Below are 17172 nucleotides of genomic sequence, written 5' to 3' on the forward strand. Positions count from 1 at the left end.
TCTTACCAATTAGGTTAAACCAGGCAATAGACTCTTCCACCTTGCTGCAAAGCAGCCCTTGTACTTCTGAGACAAGCCCAGGGTTTCCAGCAATAGTAGAGAAAAGTTCTTACCTGTAGAAGAGGGAGCTTTGAGATACAAAGGAAGCAGGTGTCCCAGCATACAATTATTGCTTTACTCACTGGGGTGTCTAGTCTGGTTTATGCTGTTTCCATTTAGCATGCTGTGATTTAGATCACTAATCCACGAGAGAAAAATGCCCAGCTTCTTGACTTTCCTGCCCATACAGTGGCTGCGTTAGAGAGAAGTTGCATGGGATGACAACACCGATTAAGTAGATGTAGGGGGTCTTGCTGGGGTTCAGTGTCACCCTCCATGGCCCCAGTAGTTTCAGAGGGAGCCAGTTTCCCTCCTGATGAGAGTTCAGCACATGATTGCGTCCATGACTAGCTGCACCCAGCTGACTTCCAGCACAACACAAAATGGTTTGGTTCAACACCAAACACCCCTCAGTTCCCCACACCAAACCCTACTTTAAGTTACTAACTATCTGGACCCTAATCAAAGAAGATGTTTATCCCATAATTACAAAAACCTGACGGGATTTCACCTTCCCCAACAAAATACTGAAAACATAAGAAACTCCAACTCATGATCCACACAGCCAAACCCTTTCCCCCAGTGGCAGTTTGAGCCCCTCCTCTCCATGAGACCACCAGCAAGATGAAGCATATTTTAATCAGCCCATTGCAGGAGGAGTTCATGCTTCATCCAATCCTGTTTGTCCCCAGACAGGTGTGTCTAATCTAAACTGGATGGAAGCAGAGAAAACATGCGAATGTTAGCAGCCTGGGTGTCCATTAACAAATAAAATTCTTCCCTGTGCTTGAGCTCAAGGCCAGCAGAGCTAGGAAACAGCCCCTGGAGGGAGACATGTTTGGAAAGACTTGTGATATCCAGGTTTGAAATTCACCAGCTTTTGGGAACCAAGAAATCTTGGAGGATCTGAATCAACCTTTTCCACAGTGGATTCACTGCAGTTTACTCCGCATGTTCTTCTGATTTAGGCACTCAGATTCCATGCTGATGGTTAACCTCCAAAAACCTGTTAGAAGAACCTTGTACTGTTCTCTAGGAGCAGATATCAGACCTCTCAACATGTGGTCCTATTCCCATAGTATTTGAATGCCCCCCAAACCTTAATTAAATGTAAAGTCAAAGCCCTGTGAGCTGTGGAAATAGGGATGGAGAGTTGAGGTACGGTCAGCTAGAATGACCTGCCCAAAGATCACACTGAATCCATTGTAGAGCTGGGAACTGAACCCAGAGCTTGCAATTCTAAGTCCGTCACCTTAACCACAAGAGCACTCTTCCTCTGTAGACTACCCTAAATGGGGCTCTGGTGAAACATTTGTCCTGAGAACCAAGAAGCTTCAGCACATTGGCTGACAATACATGAAAATACACTAGGACCCAACTTGGTGAGGTGCTGAGCACCTTTAGAGCCCAGTGGCCTGCAGGGGACCGGACTAGATGGCCTCTCGAGGTCCCTTCCAGTCCTACAATACTATCTTGCAAGATGAGGCCCTTGGTTTTGTTGGTTTTAGGCATGCCAAGGGCACTCAGCAGGGGGCGGAGCAATAGATTCTGGACAGGAAGTCAGTTTAGAACAGGGGTTCTCAAACTGGGGGTCGTGACCCCCTCAGGGGGTTATGAGGTGATTACGTGGGGGGGGGGTTGCAAGCTGTCAGCCTTCATCCCCCAAAGCCCACTTCACCTCCAGCATTTATAATAGTGTTAAATATAAAAAAAATGTGGTTTTCATTTATTGGGGGTGGGGAACGTCACACTCAGTGGCTTGCTGTATGAAAGGGGTCACCAATACAAAAATTTGAGAATCACTGGTTTAGAAACAGGGAGGGCATGCCCAGAAGAGCCTACGGCAATATTCAGACTTTTTACTCTTATTTCAAATGGAATCCATTAAAAAAATAAAACCCACACAATAGGAGTGTGAATACCTACAGGGCTATAAACATCATTAAGTATATAGCAATACAATCAATCTTTCGGGGTCTTTTCAGTCATGCTTTATAACGAAACAACCCACTGGGGTGTATATAGCCCTGCATAAACTTGTCTTAAAAATAAATAGTTTTACATTACAAAGAACCCAGTTAGAAGAAAAGACAAAACACTCCCTTATGCTCCTTTTCCAGCCTCTCCCTGCTGTGAGTGTCCGGCTGGCCTTCTTGCCTCCTTCCAGGTATGTCAGTCAATAGGGGAAAAACACAGCCACAGGCAGAGCTTTTGAAAGCTGCCAGTGCTGGGCCAGGACACTGGACTATCACTATGTACAGCAGACCTTTCGAGTGGGCCGGATCCAAAACCCAGTGAAGTCAATAGATTTCCTGGTGAAGTCAATGGAGTTGGCATCATGCTGCTACTGAAACGGATCAGAAAGCTCTGACTTGCTTCAGTGCAATTCAGTGACTTTCACTCTTTGCAGTCAAGCTTCCTCGTGCTTGCAGTGAAGTGTCACTCCACTGTGATTAGTTTCTACCATGTGGAACACCTTGGAATGCTGCAGTTGGGAGGGTGGGAAGAGAAGCTACCAACTCCTTGGGTGGGTCTATGGAGTTTGGGAAGGGGGCAGGAGGGGAACCTGGCTCCCAGTCTTAGCCACAGCTTCTCCCCTCACTGGGAGAGGAGCTAGCCCACTCTTGCAGCGAGAAGTGGAGCTGGTCTTTCTACAACTGTTCCCACTGGAACGACGACCTTCTAGAGGAACCCAACGCTGCTGGCACCTCCTGCACCTGCAGCTGATGAAAAGGGACTATGCTCCTAGATGGAAGGAAGGTTCTTTGCTTAGATCCTCTATAAGTATCACACAACTCTCCTTGTAGGTCCAGATATTCAAATGCTCAGCACCCACACCAGCTCAATTCCCATTTAGGCAGCTAAACTAGGGAGAGATTTTCTCAAGGGCTCAGCACACAGTGGCTCTGAGTGTCATACCTCCAAGCGATTTTGTAAGTCTGACAAAGCAACTGAAATGCACCCCACGTACTCTGCCATCTTGAAACATCTAGCCATTTATTCTTGGTGCCTAAATAGGAACCCAGATCTTTTGGCAATCTGGCCCATGGTGACATATTTCTTTTTAAATGGAGCCGTGGTGGAGTTCAAGGTCGTATAGATCAAGATCAAGAACAGGCTGCAACTATATAGGTCCATAATGTGAGTAACCGGACAGAAAACAGGAACTGGGAGGTGGCTCTTAACAGGACACAGACGTCTCTTGGAAATGTACAGAACTGCAAAGCTGAGCGCCTGTGGCACCTTGCCAGGAGCCTGAAGGTCATGCATTGTTTGCATATTCATTTGCACCTTTTTTTTTTTTTAATCAAAATTACTCTGCCCTGAAATATCTGCCTCTACCTGACAGATGAAAAGGAACAGCTCATTGGCATTCACCAGCAATTTTAAGGAGAAATCATGGTTCCACTAAAATCCCTGAGACCAGAATCTGGTGGTTAATCACTTCCGCCCTATCACATGGGAAAAAGGCATCCACAGACTAAACCACTAGCTACTGCTGGTCTGCAATGCAAGAAACTGCTGCCCCGTACTGCACATATGAAAGCAGCAGGCCCTACGCACAAGCAGCATGGGAGATCTTACAAGAACAATAAAATGCCAGTATGAGGATTGCGATGCAGACAGCAGAAATAGCAGCACTGTATTCCTACCCTCCCTGTGCCCCCCCCCCGCAGTAATGTCTCCCAAGCATTTGCTCTCCTGTCCGTTCCTGTCGAGTGATTACGCTGACAGCAATATCACTGCAGGCTTCTTGTGGCACGAAGCATAATCCAGAGATGTGCACACAGCATTCCCAACACTCCCAGAGACTTTCCTCTTCTAGACAGCCATCTGCCTCATGCAGAATAACTGCCACACACTTCAATTCCTTCCCAGTTGGCTGGACTAGGAACTGAATTACAGCTGAGGACTGATTGAGGACTGATGCCTACAGTCAGTGGCCTGCTGAGCAGACTTATTGCTGCCCACGTTTGAGACGTGGTTCACACGCAGCCTGCCAGTGGACTAGATAGCAGCGGATTCGGTAGCTCCTCAACACGTCGTGTTAAAGTGTAATTCAGACTCCACTCCAGAGAAGGACGTTCTCTACTAGTCCATACGTAGGGAGGGGGGATTGGACAAGAGCGTGCTTATCTTGTGAGCATCTTATAATGGGTGCAAGGAAGAAAAGACCATGGGCTGGATTTTCCGATGCTTCCGGCTGCATTTGTGAGGCAATGTGATCCAATGGACAGAGCACTGAACTGCGAATCAACAATTTTGGGTTCTGCAACCATTTCTGCTGATCACTTGGGGCAAGTCATTCCACCTGCCTGTGCTTTCATATTACCCAACTGCAAAAATGTGCACGGTGCTGCTTACTCACCCCGGTAGTAAGAGATCCGTGGATGGGAAGAATTCCTACTGAAGCTTTGTGAACTTTCCTCAGCTACTTAATTTCGCCAGTCTTCTCTTACACTGATTTTGAATCTAACGAAAACTCCAAATCTTCCACAAGTCAGTACAGCGCTCCTGGCTAGCCCCACCGCCCCACCCCACATGGTCTCATCCTTGCCAGCAGCCTCTCTCTCTCCAACTTATACTCACACCCATCATTTATAGTCTGTATGTCAGCTTTTCCACCATACCCAAAACATTTATTTCTCCAAAACTACTGCTAATAACGACGGATACATTGTTTCCTCCAGTACGGCTTTACCAATTCCAACACATGTACTCCCCTAATACTGTACAAGACTGTACCAAAAGGAAGAAGATGTACCTCCATATTGTACATAATTGTATATACAAAGTACAATTTTACACAGTTTTTTCAAAAGTAAATATGTACACCATATATATATTGGTGTAGAAGACATGAAACAATGGAAATTGCCTTAACAAGAACATTTCATCCCAACCCATTCAACAGCGCCTGTTAATAAAAAAACAAAGAACAATGCACTGTACAAACCCTAGCCCACCTTTGTGAGATTGAGATTTTTTTTTTAAAAAGATTGCTGGATTGCAATCAAACTTTCTTACATACAGTAGAATCAAGACATCACTGATATTGTTTAAATTTGTAAGAGACAGTTTCATCCATTGCCCTATTTTGGCTACGTTTCTCATAGCTGGTCTTTTACAGAACCTGTTGCTTACAAGTATTGCTCCAGCAGTTTGGCATGTTCCGAGCCCAGTTCCAGGGAACTCAGTTTATGTACATTATAGCACTCTGCCTCTAGAGAAAGGCTGGTGAAGTTCACTTATTACAGAGCTGCTAAAGTAAAGGGTCCATCTAATTTCCATTGCAAACTGCTGAATATTTACCCTGCACTGAGGCTTGGACTATCCAGTATTTGCACAGAAGGGACTCTTCCTCTTGTTAATCCATTTTTGGAAAACTGGAAATCCATTTGCCCTGAACAATGTTACTGGAGGTACAGCATGAGAAACTCCAAATTTTCCAGTTTTAAAAACAGTTGTTTTGGCTCCCGCTAGATCAACTGAAATCCAATCTTAGATCGAAGCTTTGGAAAAAATCCATTCATCTCCTTCTTGGTATTTGTATGGGAACAGGCGGAGGTGCATGTTTGAAAAGCAGCTACTGCACACCCAGTAATTTGTGCGTTTCACAGCAGACTGTTTATAATGGTTCCCTTGAGCCTTTGTGTGGGCACAAGAGGGTGGGTCAAGTATCATTTCCCAGTACAAGTGGTTGCACATAGAAAGAGATGATGTGGGAGAGAAAATACCTTGAGAGATGATCTGTCAGGCTGAAACCAAAGTGGAATTACACTCACCACCAAGAGCTTATTGCCTCCTCTTGCCCAGACATAGGAAGCATTCAGCACAGAATGAGCTTTAACTCCTAACGTTTAAGAATTGTTTCCTTTTGTGAAGTCCTGTCTCTTTTACTGGTTCACTAAAGACACCCATGAATTACCTGTCTCCTGGTAACTAACGATACATACATGGGATGTCCAGCCAATACCAGATGATTTCACAAAGGATTTTTAAAAAAAAACAAAACAAAACATTATGTTAAAACTAGTTTCCATTCTGAACGCTCCCCGCAGCCTGTTTCTGGGTTTTTATTTTCATTTTAGTTTCACAGTTTTCCTAGCTGGTGGCACATGGCCCAAGGAGGACATATGTGTGTTTTGGAACAAGTCCCTATGGTGTCAGGGTTCGATCCTACAAAGTGCTGAGTCCATAAGACCCCAATCCAACAAATCAACAAGCACATTCTCAACTTCAAAGAGACTATTCACATGCTTAAAGTTAAGCACATGCTTATTGGTTTCCTGGACTGGGGCCAGAGTGTTCATCATTTGCCGAGATCTATTGAACCAACTGTCTAAATAGATATTTACCCATCCCCAGCTACTTTATTAGAGCATTATACCCTCCTGGGGAAATAATCTACCTTAAAAAAGCCACAATATGTGTTTCACTAATTGACAGAGCCAGTTCAGTCGATCAGGTAGACACATATATACAGAATTTGTGACGTGTTTGCTCTAGGGAAGCATACTTCTGCTGAAAAATTCAAGCGAGCTCTCACACACCCACCCTTATGTCCCAAAGCCCACTCCATGTTCAATTAAGTGTTGAAGTTCTGACCAACACACACAAAAGAAACAGAGTGAAGACTAAAACTCCACCTTTAACCCATCTCTTTGTCCAATCTTGCAGAGCTCTCCCTGATGTGGGGAATGTATCTTAGTGATAAAATTTACCCAATACCGAGGTATAACAAGATGTGGAGGCTCAAGGGATAGAATTTCCTGTCTGAACTCTCAAGTGTTATGATTTTGAGTTTGTCAGACTTTGTAATCTGAACACAGAAATGTGTAAGAGCACACTTACATTAAAAAAGACCATATGAGGTATTCTTCATAGGAAGCCCGAAGACTCTCTACTTTTAAACAGGCATCAAAATATATTCAGAAGAATTCTTGCACTGTCACAGTGTACTTTAATTATCTAATGGTTTTCTTTGCAATCAAACATCCAGTACAGATAAAGTGAACATTTTTTGGTCATGTCTCATTGTTTTGACACAGACTAATTTTATAGAGCTCATATTACCAGAGAGAGGCAGAAATTTAGCAATCATTAAAGCACATTGCTTAACACCCAACTGGGGATGGGAAAAATACCAGGTTGGTGCTGCGGAGACTACTGACCCATCACCTGAAACAGTGTTTTATTTTTAAAAGTTTTGCTTTGGATTATTCTAATCCATCATTTGATAAGTGACAGATTTATGTTCTTACAGAGTATTACCAAGCAGACATACATTATTCCAGTTATCAACGCTTCTTTTCTTTAAAGGGATATACCATTAATCTGACACACACACGTAACTGCATCTCTCTGAAGATCTAATATTTCTTCTGTGAAATAACACAAAAACCTCCCCACCCAACACACAGTGTCCTGTTTCTCCTCGCCATGTTGATCTCTTCAGTAGGATGCCCAGTGGACATGTTCCAGGCACGGTCTTTTCCAGTTTTCCCTCTCTCAACAAATGGTAGTCACACTTTGTGGCAGACTCCTCCTGCCCCACAGAGTTCATAGCATGAAGCAGAAAAACCACTTGAGACTTGTTTATGTGTTTCATGCTGGTTAGATAGGCCCAGACAACATGGAAGAGAAAAGATGCCCTTCAGACTGCCATGTTGCTAGGTGTACGTTTTCAGTGTAAGTCACGGTGCATACTGAAATTCCAGTTGATTTGCACAGGATATTGTTGATCATTATAAGTTCTTATTCCTCTTGTCAGTAGGATCTTCCCAGTGTTGTGGTCGTGAGAGATTGGCATAGTAATTCCATACGCAGACAATGGCTGTTCGAGTAACCTGAAGTTTTTTTTTTTTTTTTAAACCTTATTTCCACTCATTTTGTGAGCCTTGAAGACATGAGATCTTGTCCTAAGATGCCTTGTATGGCTGGATGTCATCCCTTGCTAACATGAATGCAACGCATAAAATAAACTAAAAAAATAAGGCATTGCAAAGAGTGAGTGAAAGTGAATTTACCAAGAGATCCTGTTCCGTTCATTCCCTGCGTAGTGACATGCATTCCCTTTGGCCGGTCATGATCCCCCCAAAATAAAATATTTGCCACAAAGCTTTGTCTGAGTGAAAAATAAATCACTAGCTGCTTTTTAAAATTATTAGTTTCCAAAAAGAGACTGAGATTTGTTGGTGTTAGGAGTCCACCTGAACCTGAGAGCAAATGAGCTGGTCACAGAGTTGGGTTTCATTCCCTTTGATATGGACAGGTTAAGATCTGACAGAAGTAACACACACAGTGCAGTGTTTCCAAAAAGATACGGGTTGTTAAATGTTAATTAAGGAAATAAACAATTAAAATGGTCCCAACAAATCTTTTTCAGGGGTTTCTTTCTCCTGTAGTCCATGAACTTCTCATGTCTCCATAATTTAAGTCACAGAGAAAATCAGTCCTTTTTACACAAGCACTCATACAAAAAATTCTTCTCTTTCAAAGAGATTGAAAAACAGGGTCTATCCAAGTAACCTCCTTTAAAAGGAATTAGAAGTGGATGTTTAAGGCCAACTCGTTCTTAGAGATACAACATAGCTTGTTTTTATTACAATGCTCGTTAAAAATCACAATCTGCATTAAACCACAAAGTTCAGGTGTGATTCAGGCCCACAAAAATCCAAGGACACTCAACTAGAGTGGGGAGAGTCACCTTCCTTATGTCGTTCTTGCTTGAGTAACTACGAGAACAGAAACGGTAGGACTAGTCAGACTCCAGCAATATTTGGGCATGATGGGCGAGGTAAGGATGGAAAGTCAGTTGCAAGATCCCTTGGTCTGGTGGGGCTGTGAGACCCATGACCTTAACATAGCATGTGCCTTTATCCCCCCCCCCTTTTTTTTAATTCATTAAATATATGCTAGCATTCCGGAAAATATATTGCCATGGAAGTACAGAAGAGTCCATATAGCCTGCTAGCAGCTGAAGCAGTCACAGTCTGTCACACACATATATACTAAAGTCACTAATTTGTCAGCAGAATCGCTTGGAGACATGATGATTTATCGTAGAAATATGTATTCAAGCAATTTATGAGCTGGACAGCGTACTGCCAATCACCCATAGAGCATGTTCCCACCACTCTCCTTATGCCAAGGTCCTCCACAATAGTTCATAGTCATGAGAGCCATAGAACGAAGTGTTTACTAATCAAAAACAGGGCCAAGCTGCGAAGACTTTCACAATCCAGCTTTAGGGATGTTCAGAACTGGGGTTTCGGTTTCAGCCCATCTCAACTTATGATCAGGTTAGGAAATGCCACTCTTGTGAGAGCACAGCAGCTGGTTTTCAGAAAGTAACTCGTTTTTACATTCCACCTTCCAAGTTCCCACTGAACAGCACACAGTGCATTATAGTCCAACGCCCTGAAAGTTTCATTTTAAAAGAACAAACCTGCTTTTAAATACGGGAGCACCAAAACAATTGCACGGTGGCCATACTCAGCAATTATATTTTTTTCCCTCCTAAAACTCAGAAATAGATTTGCTTTATTTAAATCTGCACCAACACACAACACGGAACTCATGTTCCAGAGCTGAGTATTTGTCATGACAACTTTCAGTCAAGGGGAGAGTCTGACATGGCTAAGAGCTAAGACTGCTGAAAGAGAAAGGATGTAATGGAAATCGAGACAGACCCTTCACAGCAGTGGCACCAGCTGGAAATGTAATAATGCACAAGAATCAGGCATGTCCAAGCTCCACATAACTAGTGGTACCAAAACATGCAGTAGACTAAAATCTATTGGATTGTTTCCCTGTGGTAATTGAATATATATAAGTCATTACACCAGTATCCAAAACATGGCACCACTGAGTACTTCTCTCAGTGGCCAAACACGAACAAGGCATCAACTATAAACTGAGAATCAATTCATCAGTCCTTTGTGTTGGCCTCACCACTTTCACAGTGACCTGATGTTCTATTTTCTGTCTGTATTTCATAAGCAAGGTACACTGATGTGGTGTGCATGTGGCGAGGCTTAACTACCCACATCTTCGCTCCCAGGGAGCATTCCTGGCAGTCACAACTTACAAACTAACCTTCAGCAGAAGTCTGAAACTAGTTAAATAGGAATTTTCACGTCTTTAATATAGTCCCCTCATTTGAAACAACAGAATTATATCCACAGTGGGGCTTCTCGTTCAGACAGTACAGGACTTGTCAGTAGGCTGTTGAGATGCGGAAGCAGCAACACCGGGGCTCGTGGCATTTGTTTTGGGGAAAACTGCAGGCTTCGGCCTCGTGGCTGGAGGTTTAACCTGGGCGGCCATTTTGACGGACTTCCCCGGCCTGAAGGCGCATGGGATGTCACCAGCAGAGCTGGCGCTCCGCTGGAATGCGGGTTCGGAGTCCTTAAGAATCTGAGTATGCAGAGGGCTGGAAGGTTCTGAGGTGGGTGCCACAACAGGGGAGGTTTTCAAAGGCTCCAGGGTGTCGAGGACAACATCTGGTGTGTGCTTTACGCTGCTTTGCCTTTCCAACTCCCGCAGTTCATTCAGAGCAGTGTTCATGGTAGCTTCTATGTCCTGCAAAGATTTAAAAAAGACTGAAATGATCGCAGGGGCTAGATACACATTAACAAGCACACAGTTCTGTAGGAGTCAATTGCAGAGACAGTTCATTTTTCTTCAGCTCCAGGCGTCAGCAAATCAGCAGCAGCTAAGGGTTAATAGACTTTAATTACCATAAAGCAAAACCAGTGTTAGACTGTACATGCTAGGACTATTGACTGTGTATTTAGCTGCACGTATAGAAAACAGTTAGTGATATAACATTAACCAGCAGTAGGGAAACTAATCAAGTAATTTTTTTCAAGGCTAGTTTTATGCTTTATTATTCCTGAATTCTCTTATGTTTTCACCAGGCCATCGAAGACACACACAAAATCCCTCCTAGGCTGAACTACAGAGAAAAAAACCTGCAGTTTCAATTGATATGGATCTATTCTTGTCTTTCTTTTTTTGATAAACAGAAGGATAATCCTCCAATGGTACTGTGGAGAGTAACTCCTTGAAAGGATGAAATCATGTCTTTCACTGCTTCCTACATCTTTTAAGGGTGATAGCATCCTACGATGCTGGAATTTGCATGGGTTACCTATCCATCTCATTGGATCTGCACATATGCAAGGGCTAGTAACCCGCATGAAGACATTGCACTCGACCTGTAAATCATATTGAGCTTTTAAAATCCATAAAAGATATTGGAAACATTTGTAAAATACAAGTTGTCAGCATTTCCCTTCCAGCTTACATAATAGTGTAGGTAGTAACCAGGAGGTATAGAGAAATTTGTGAGACTGATAAGTCAGTGGGTTTTAGTCTCAGCGATATTGAGACCTACAAGTTTGCTAAGACCTCAGCTATGGGTTGGAGTCCATTGAGTCTGTCCATGACAGAATTCATGGGAGTGTAGAATGGTTTAGCTTTTCCAGAACTCAGTTTAGCTACAACTTTTTAGCTTCCTTGGTAGCTTTTTTAGGTGCAGGGGGAGGTAGATCAGTCAAGGAGTGGTAGAGAGAACCAGAGACGGTGGCTTGACACCTCCAACCATATACCAAGACCAAACAGGTTTTAAGCAACACACAACTATGGAAGATATGTAAAAATGTAAGATTATTATTAGTGTCTGAACTGACATGATGTGGCATGAAAGGGAGCACTCACTTAATGCAGCCAATTTTTAAAAACTTTTGTTTCCACTAGAGAATTATGAACTACTGGACTTGATATTGTGGCAAGAAGAGACTGAAGAGAAAAAAAGTGACAGTTTAATTGAAAGACAAAGATTGATTTGTGTCAACCAAACCTCACAAGAAAAAAAAATGTCAAGACAATGAGATCTGTACATTACCATCTCACAGAACAGAGCAGGCCGAAGAACTACAAGGACAAAATATAGCCCTCTCACCGCCCCGCCCCCCCCAAAAAACAAAAAAAACAAAAACCAGAGGATGTAATAGATATTCACTTGGATTCTGGGCAAAAGGCCCATGTTTACATTACAATAATCCAATATCAAGTATAAAATATCTACCACCACTGATTTGCCTGTAAAAAGGTGTTTTATTCATTTTCACCTACCCACGCCTTTTGGGGTGCTTTTGAAATCATGTCACTTTTTGTTCCAGAAGACTGTAGAAACTGGCCTTCTTGTGTATCTCAGAGTTGACTTTGTAACCTGAAAGCCAAGTGTTCCTTAGCTTTAGATCGATCCACCGCACACTGAAAACAGCTGGCAAGGGCAAGCATGTGTAGACATATCGACAGTTTGGAATAAGGGGCAAGGGGAGATCCTCCAGTGAGTAGGAGGAAGTCAGCTAGAGCCTGTAATACCTACCCATTTATCTGCATTGCTCTCACTCCTTGCTATCTAGGTTCTACTTCAAGCATCTGGGTGTTTTAGATTTGCTCTGTGATGTGTTCTGGCACTGGTCAGTTCTGGACAGTGCAAGCTGAGATTTCATTGTGAATTTCTGATTATTTTTTCTATTGATATAGGTCATTACTGTCCCAAAGATGCAAGAGATGGAGAGATTTTGTGCATAGAGATGAGGATTTTATGAGAAAAGTGCTCATGTCAAAGGTAAGATGGAGGGAGATACAAAATAGTAGGGGGGTTTAAAGATGAACTAATAACAAAGCCCCTTTTCCCTCTATGCTGAGCAGAAAAACAGAACAGGGGAGATTTCCCTCTCCTTGTCATGTATGCTGACTTGGTCTCAAATGCAGAACACCATCTCTGCAGGGTTAAGGAACAGCTGTGTATACACTGGTTAGACACCCGACCACATTCCTTAAACACCTGTCTAAAGAAATCAAAACGTCAAGACTATTTTATTTGAAGGTGGCTTTTTACCACACATTGAAACCTACAAGTACCAGAATACAGCACTATGAAAATAGAAGAATGGGGCAAGTCTGCTTTTATTTTGATTACACTACTACATATGCCTCTAACATCTAACCACAGTCCAACAAGCTTGTTCAACTGGTGAAAGGGTTTAAAATTGACACTGAATACCCTGCTTTTCTCATGCCCTGGAATTTGGTTTCTTTAATATTTTGCTGACAGCTTTGGAATCAGAGTACAACTTTTGGTGATGGACATACCCAAACCTTTGAAACTGTAGAATAATAAATGTGCAGAAGTTTCTATTTAGTAAAGGATTCATCCATTTATCTTTACTCATGTGAGCAGTCTCATGGCCTTACCCGACATACGTTTATAGGATTAGATTCTAGACACGTAGAGGGTTAATATTTCATTAATCCAATGCAAAGGATACAAGCTGTAAAACTAAGCCACAATTCGAATTTGAAACATTTGATTGTAACAGGCAGCCAAAGAGACGGGTATCACAAATTCTTGCTTCCTTGCCCCACCAATTATAAATAAATATACCAATAAATATCCTACAACCTGTGTCTCAGCTGCAGAGACAGTAAGAAAAGCTGCAACACAAATAGATGATGGCTCAAAAATGCAGAAAGCCAAACTCTGAATTGTGCATATCTGCGACCTCCCCACTTCTTTGTACTGCCCACACGAGCCCAGTGCATCTGTTGTGCAGTAACCGCTATGAGAAATTTAGGGAAATAACTAGGTGGGTGGATACACACATTGCTTAGCAGAGGAGTGAGTGACAAGCACAGGGAATTCAGCATCTGTCTATGAACCCGTGAAGTGCTTACAAGTGCCAAGGGTTGGAACACACAATCCTCTCCCCAAGCCTGAAGGATAGAGGCACCACACTAAGGAGTGGTTTACTCAGGAGAAGTTGGGTAAGGTTTAAAATCATGACATGCTTCCCTTACAAATACAAAAGAGAAACTTCACTGAACCCTTTATGCCAAGCAATCCCCTTTACCTGCGCAATGACCTCAGGATCCATGGGCCGATGGTTATTGAAACTCTTTGACCTGCCTGCAGTCACAGTTTTACGGATCTGTGGGCTGTCTATCCTGTTCTTCAGAGATGAGTGCCGGCTGATAGAATTGAGGCTGCCATGGCCGCTGATGGAGCATTTATCTGGTACCTCCTTGGGGAGACTCTGGCTCATAATGGGCTGAGATGAGGGTCTAGAACTAGCTGTGGCTCCTGGGGAGGCTGGTTCCACCAGTGAACTAGCCAGTCCGTGGCTGTCGCTTTGACGGAACGCTCTTCTGATGCTGCCTGACTCTGGTCTCTTTCGTTGCCTTCCAACACAGAAGCAAAACAAGTCAGTACAAGCAGGTGTCGGGGACAGGCCATACCTCAATATAGATGTCCTGAGACAACACAGAGGACAATGGAAAGAGATCTAAAGGTGGCCTGGCTGTCACTATCACTCACACTAATCACTACTACAACACTTGTCATTAAAACAAAAGTGTGACTCAAATCCAACCCTTGGGGACATTTTGGTAGATAATGTTTGTGTTTTTGTGTGTTTACATATACATTGTTAGATGTTAACAATGTAATCAAACAGTTCCCGTCTATGCCGTATTCTGTTAATTCAGAGATCAGAAGGACCTCCAAACATTTAAATGAACTGTAAACATAGTGATATCACTGGATTCGTCTCCCTTTGAAATGTACAGCAAATCACCTACAAATGGTGGAAAAACAGGCAGTTGCTTTATGTTAATTCATGTAGCTAACTACCCATGATGATTAGGAAACAGATCTACTTCAAAGTCTTCATGATTGCCTATTGTTCGCCTAAGGACTCCGACCTGTCAAGGGAAGGCCTGGAACTGTATAAAAACCCCTTGGGTCCTGGTCCTTTTTATCTCAGATCTGCTTGATGCTTCATGCAGGGGAAGCCTAAATCCTAAGGCTGAGATCCCCAGACCTGCCTGGATCACCCTGAATATGAACATTGGACTATAACCTATGGACTATTTCTGAAAGAATTCTTTGCAACTACAAAGCTCATCATCTCTACTATGTATCTGATCTCAGAAACTGTACTCATGTCTGTATGCGTACTGACCTTTTAACCAATACTCACTCTCTTCTTTTTAAATAAATTTTAGTGTAGTTAATAAGGATTGGCTGTAAGCGTGTATTTGGGTAAGATCTGGAATATTCATTAACCCGCGAGGTAATGTGTCCGATCCTTTGGGATTAGTAGAACTTTTTCATATGATGAATAAAATTTTCAGTAATCCTCTCCATATTTGACTTGGGTGTCTGGGTGGAGGCCTAAGGCTGGGTTACTTTAAGGGGACTGTTGTTGGCTTCTGGGTAACCGGTGAGGTATTACAGAAGCTGTTTTGTGCTGGTCTGGTAAATCTAATTATTGGAATATCCATTAGCTTTGGGGATTGTCTGCCCCATCCTTTGCAGTTCACCCTAACTGAAGTAACTCCAGTGGGGCTCCTGCTCACACATGGTTATGAAACAAAGATTTTGCACTTTTAACTAAAATAATGCTGTGTCATCAGCTCATTTGGCTGCCTGTTTTCATGATATTAGAACAGCAGAGCTAGTATTTTTGGCTGAGCTGCCGGGTAGAAAGTCTAATCCAACTCTGGGCCAGAGGCAAGACGACATTTACACCAAGTATAGCTGGTGACCTTTCAGTGTGCTAAGCTAATAATAGTCATTTCCTGTTTCTAGTAAATGTATCTTCTCTATACTGAACAAGACCATGGTGGCTTAATTATATAGTGCTCCAGGTGTGTAGGGTGCTGCGAAATAGGTTAACTGGTAAAAACAACTATCCCCACCCAGTAGCATGCAGTCTGAAAGAATAACTCCAAGCAAATGATGTATGGTCCTCGTAGCAGGAGTATGTGATGCAAGAGAGAGGAACCTTTAAAAGAGGATCAACTTATATATAGCACAGGCCCTGTGAGTAACTGCTAGAAATTTCTAGTTCCAGCTGGATTTTGGCATCAGAAAAATAAATTCAGTGGGCGGCACAACCGCAACAGGGAAACCATCTGATCTATTTTGTCCAGATCTGCACAGATCAGAATATTCATTTCTAAAGAAAGCACAATGCGAGTATTACGCTGCTAAATATCACACCTTCCCTGGTAAAAGGAAAACATGAACTCAATCTAACCAAGCCCTAGGAGCTCTCCTCTTTGGTGCAGCGTTCATGACAGATGGTGAGCCTCCAGAACGATCTGCTCATTATACAAATCCTTCCATAACTGGTACTGTTCTGTAGTTTAATGGCTCACTGAACATATAAAAATGTCAGCCCCTAAGCTGGTGCACAGTGATATAGCTTCAATGATATCAAGAGCGCTGAATTAACTCACATTAGTTGAGGATCTGGCCCATTATTTAATACCAACAGTGGCAAACTTAAAATTATTATTTTCTATCTTTGCCCTAGAGTCCCTGTTAGGCTAATTAAAGGTTAATATTTTCATTCAGTTCTAAAATGTTACAATCATCAGTACTAGTAGCTTTAAGGCACAGATTTATTGCAGAGAAAGACAGTTCGGTAACACAGCATGCTATTTTATAATAATGGGAGAATCTGAAAGATTTGGGGGAGAACTTTGCCTTAAAAATAAATAAATATAAAAACTGAGAGACACTTCATCTCATTCCAGTTTCATTTTTCAGATTTTCATCAACGCAGCCTCAGGCTACTCATCATTTTTCATTGAACAGGCAAAATTGGAAGTGAGGACAGCTGTTATTTCAGTAGCACTGTACATACATAGTAACTTCCTTTGGGTAAAAAGTGCGAGATAAATGAGATCATTATGGATGGCACGGAGGCGGTTGAACAGAGGATCTCTCTTTCATTTGTGCTTTGTAGCACCCAAAACATGTCTTACAAGGTACATTTTTCAAAGAAGACACGATCCCTCTCCTAAGGAGCAAATAATCTAAAATTTAAAGAAGTACCACCAAATGATAAGAACAGACAATGGGGTTGGAATAGGAGAAAGGGGGTTACAAAACAAGTCAGGTGATGACGACTAAGATCTTCTGGGTAGGATGGGGCCATCCTCCTACTATGGAGAACAGTTCCCGTCTGGAGCCTTTCTGGTCTA

The 17172-nt window shown here is 42.6% G+C and overlaps 1 protein-coding gene across 11 annotated transcripts in view; it reads right to left on the bottom strand.

The window, feature by feature from the left end:
* Nucleotides 1–4717: 4717 nt before the first annotated feature.
* Nucleotides 4718–17172, bottom strand: part of SRGAP2 (SLIT-ROBO Rho GTPase activating protein 2) — a 210410-nt gene continuing 197955 nt past the window's right edge. For 9 of the 11 annotated variants that reach the window (XM_073319746.1, XM_073319744.1, XM_073319742.1 and 6 more), the window contains 2 exons: nt 14031–14358; nt 4718–10686 (listed from right to left, as the gene is read on the bottom strand). In XM_073319746.1, coding sequence (XP_073175847.1) covers nt 10303–10686; nt 14031–14358 — 712 coding nt within the window. In that variant the 3' untranslated portion in view covers nt 4718–10302. The remainder of the gene's footprint in view (nt 10687–14030; nt 14359–17172) is intronic. The other 2 variants (XM_073319753.1, XM_073319751.1) reach the window with 1 other exon arrangement.

Source organism: Lepidochelys kempii, chromosome 21, assembly GCF_965140265.1.
Source record: "Lepidochelys kempii isolate rLepKem1 chromosome 21, rLepKem1.hap2, whole genome shotgun sequence".
NCBI lineage: Eukaryota > Metazoa > Chordata > Testudines > Cheloniidae > Lepidochelys > Lepidochelys kempii.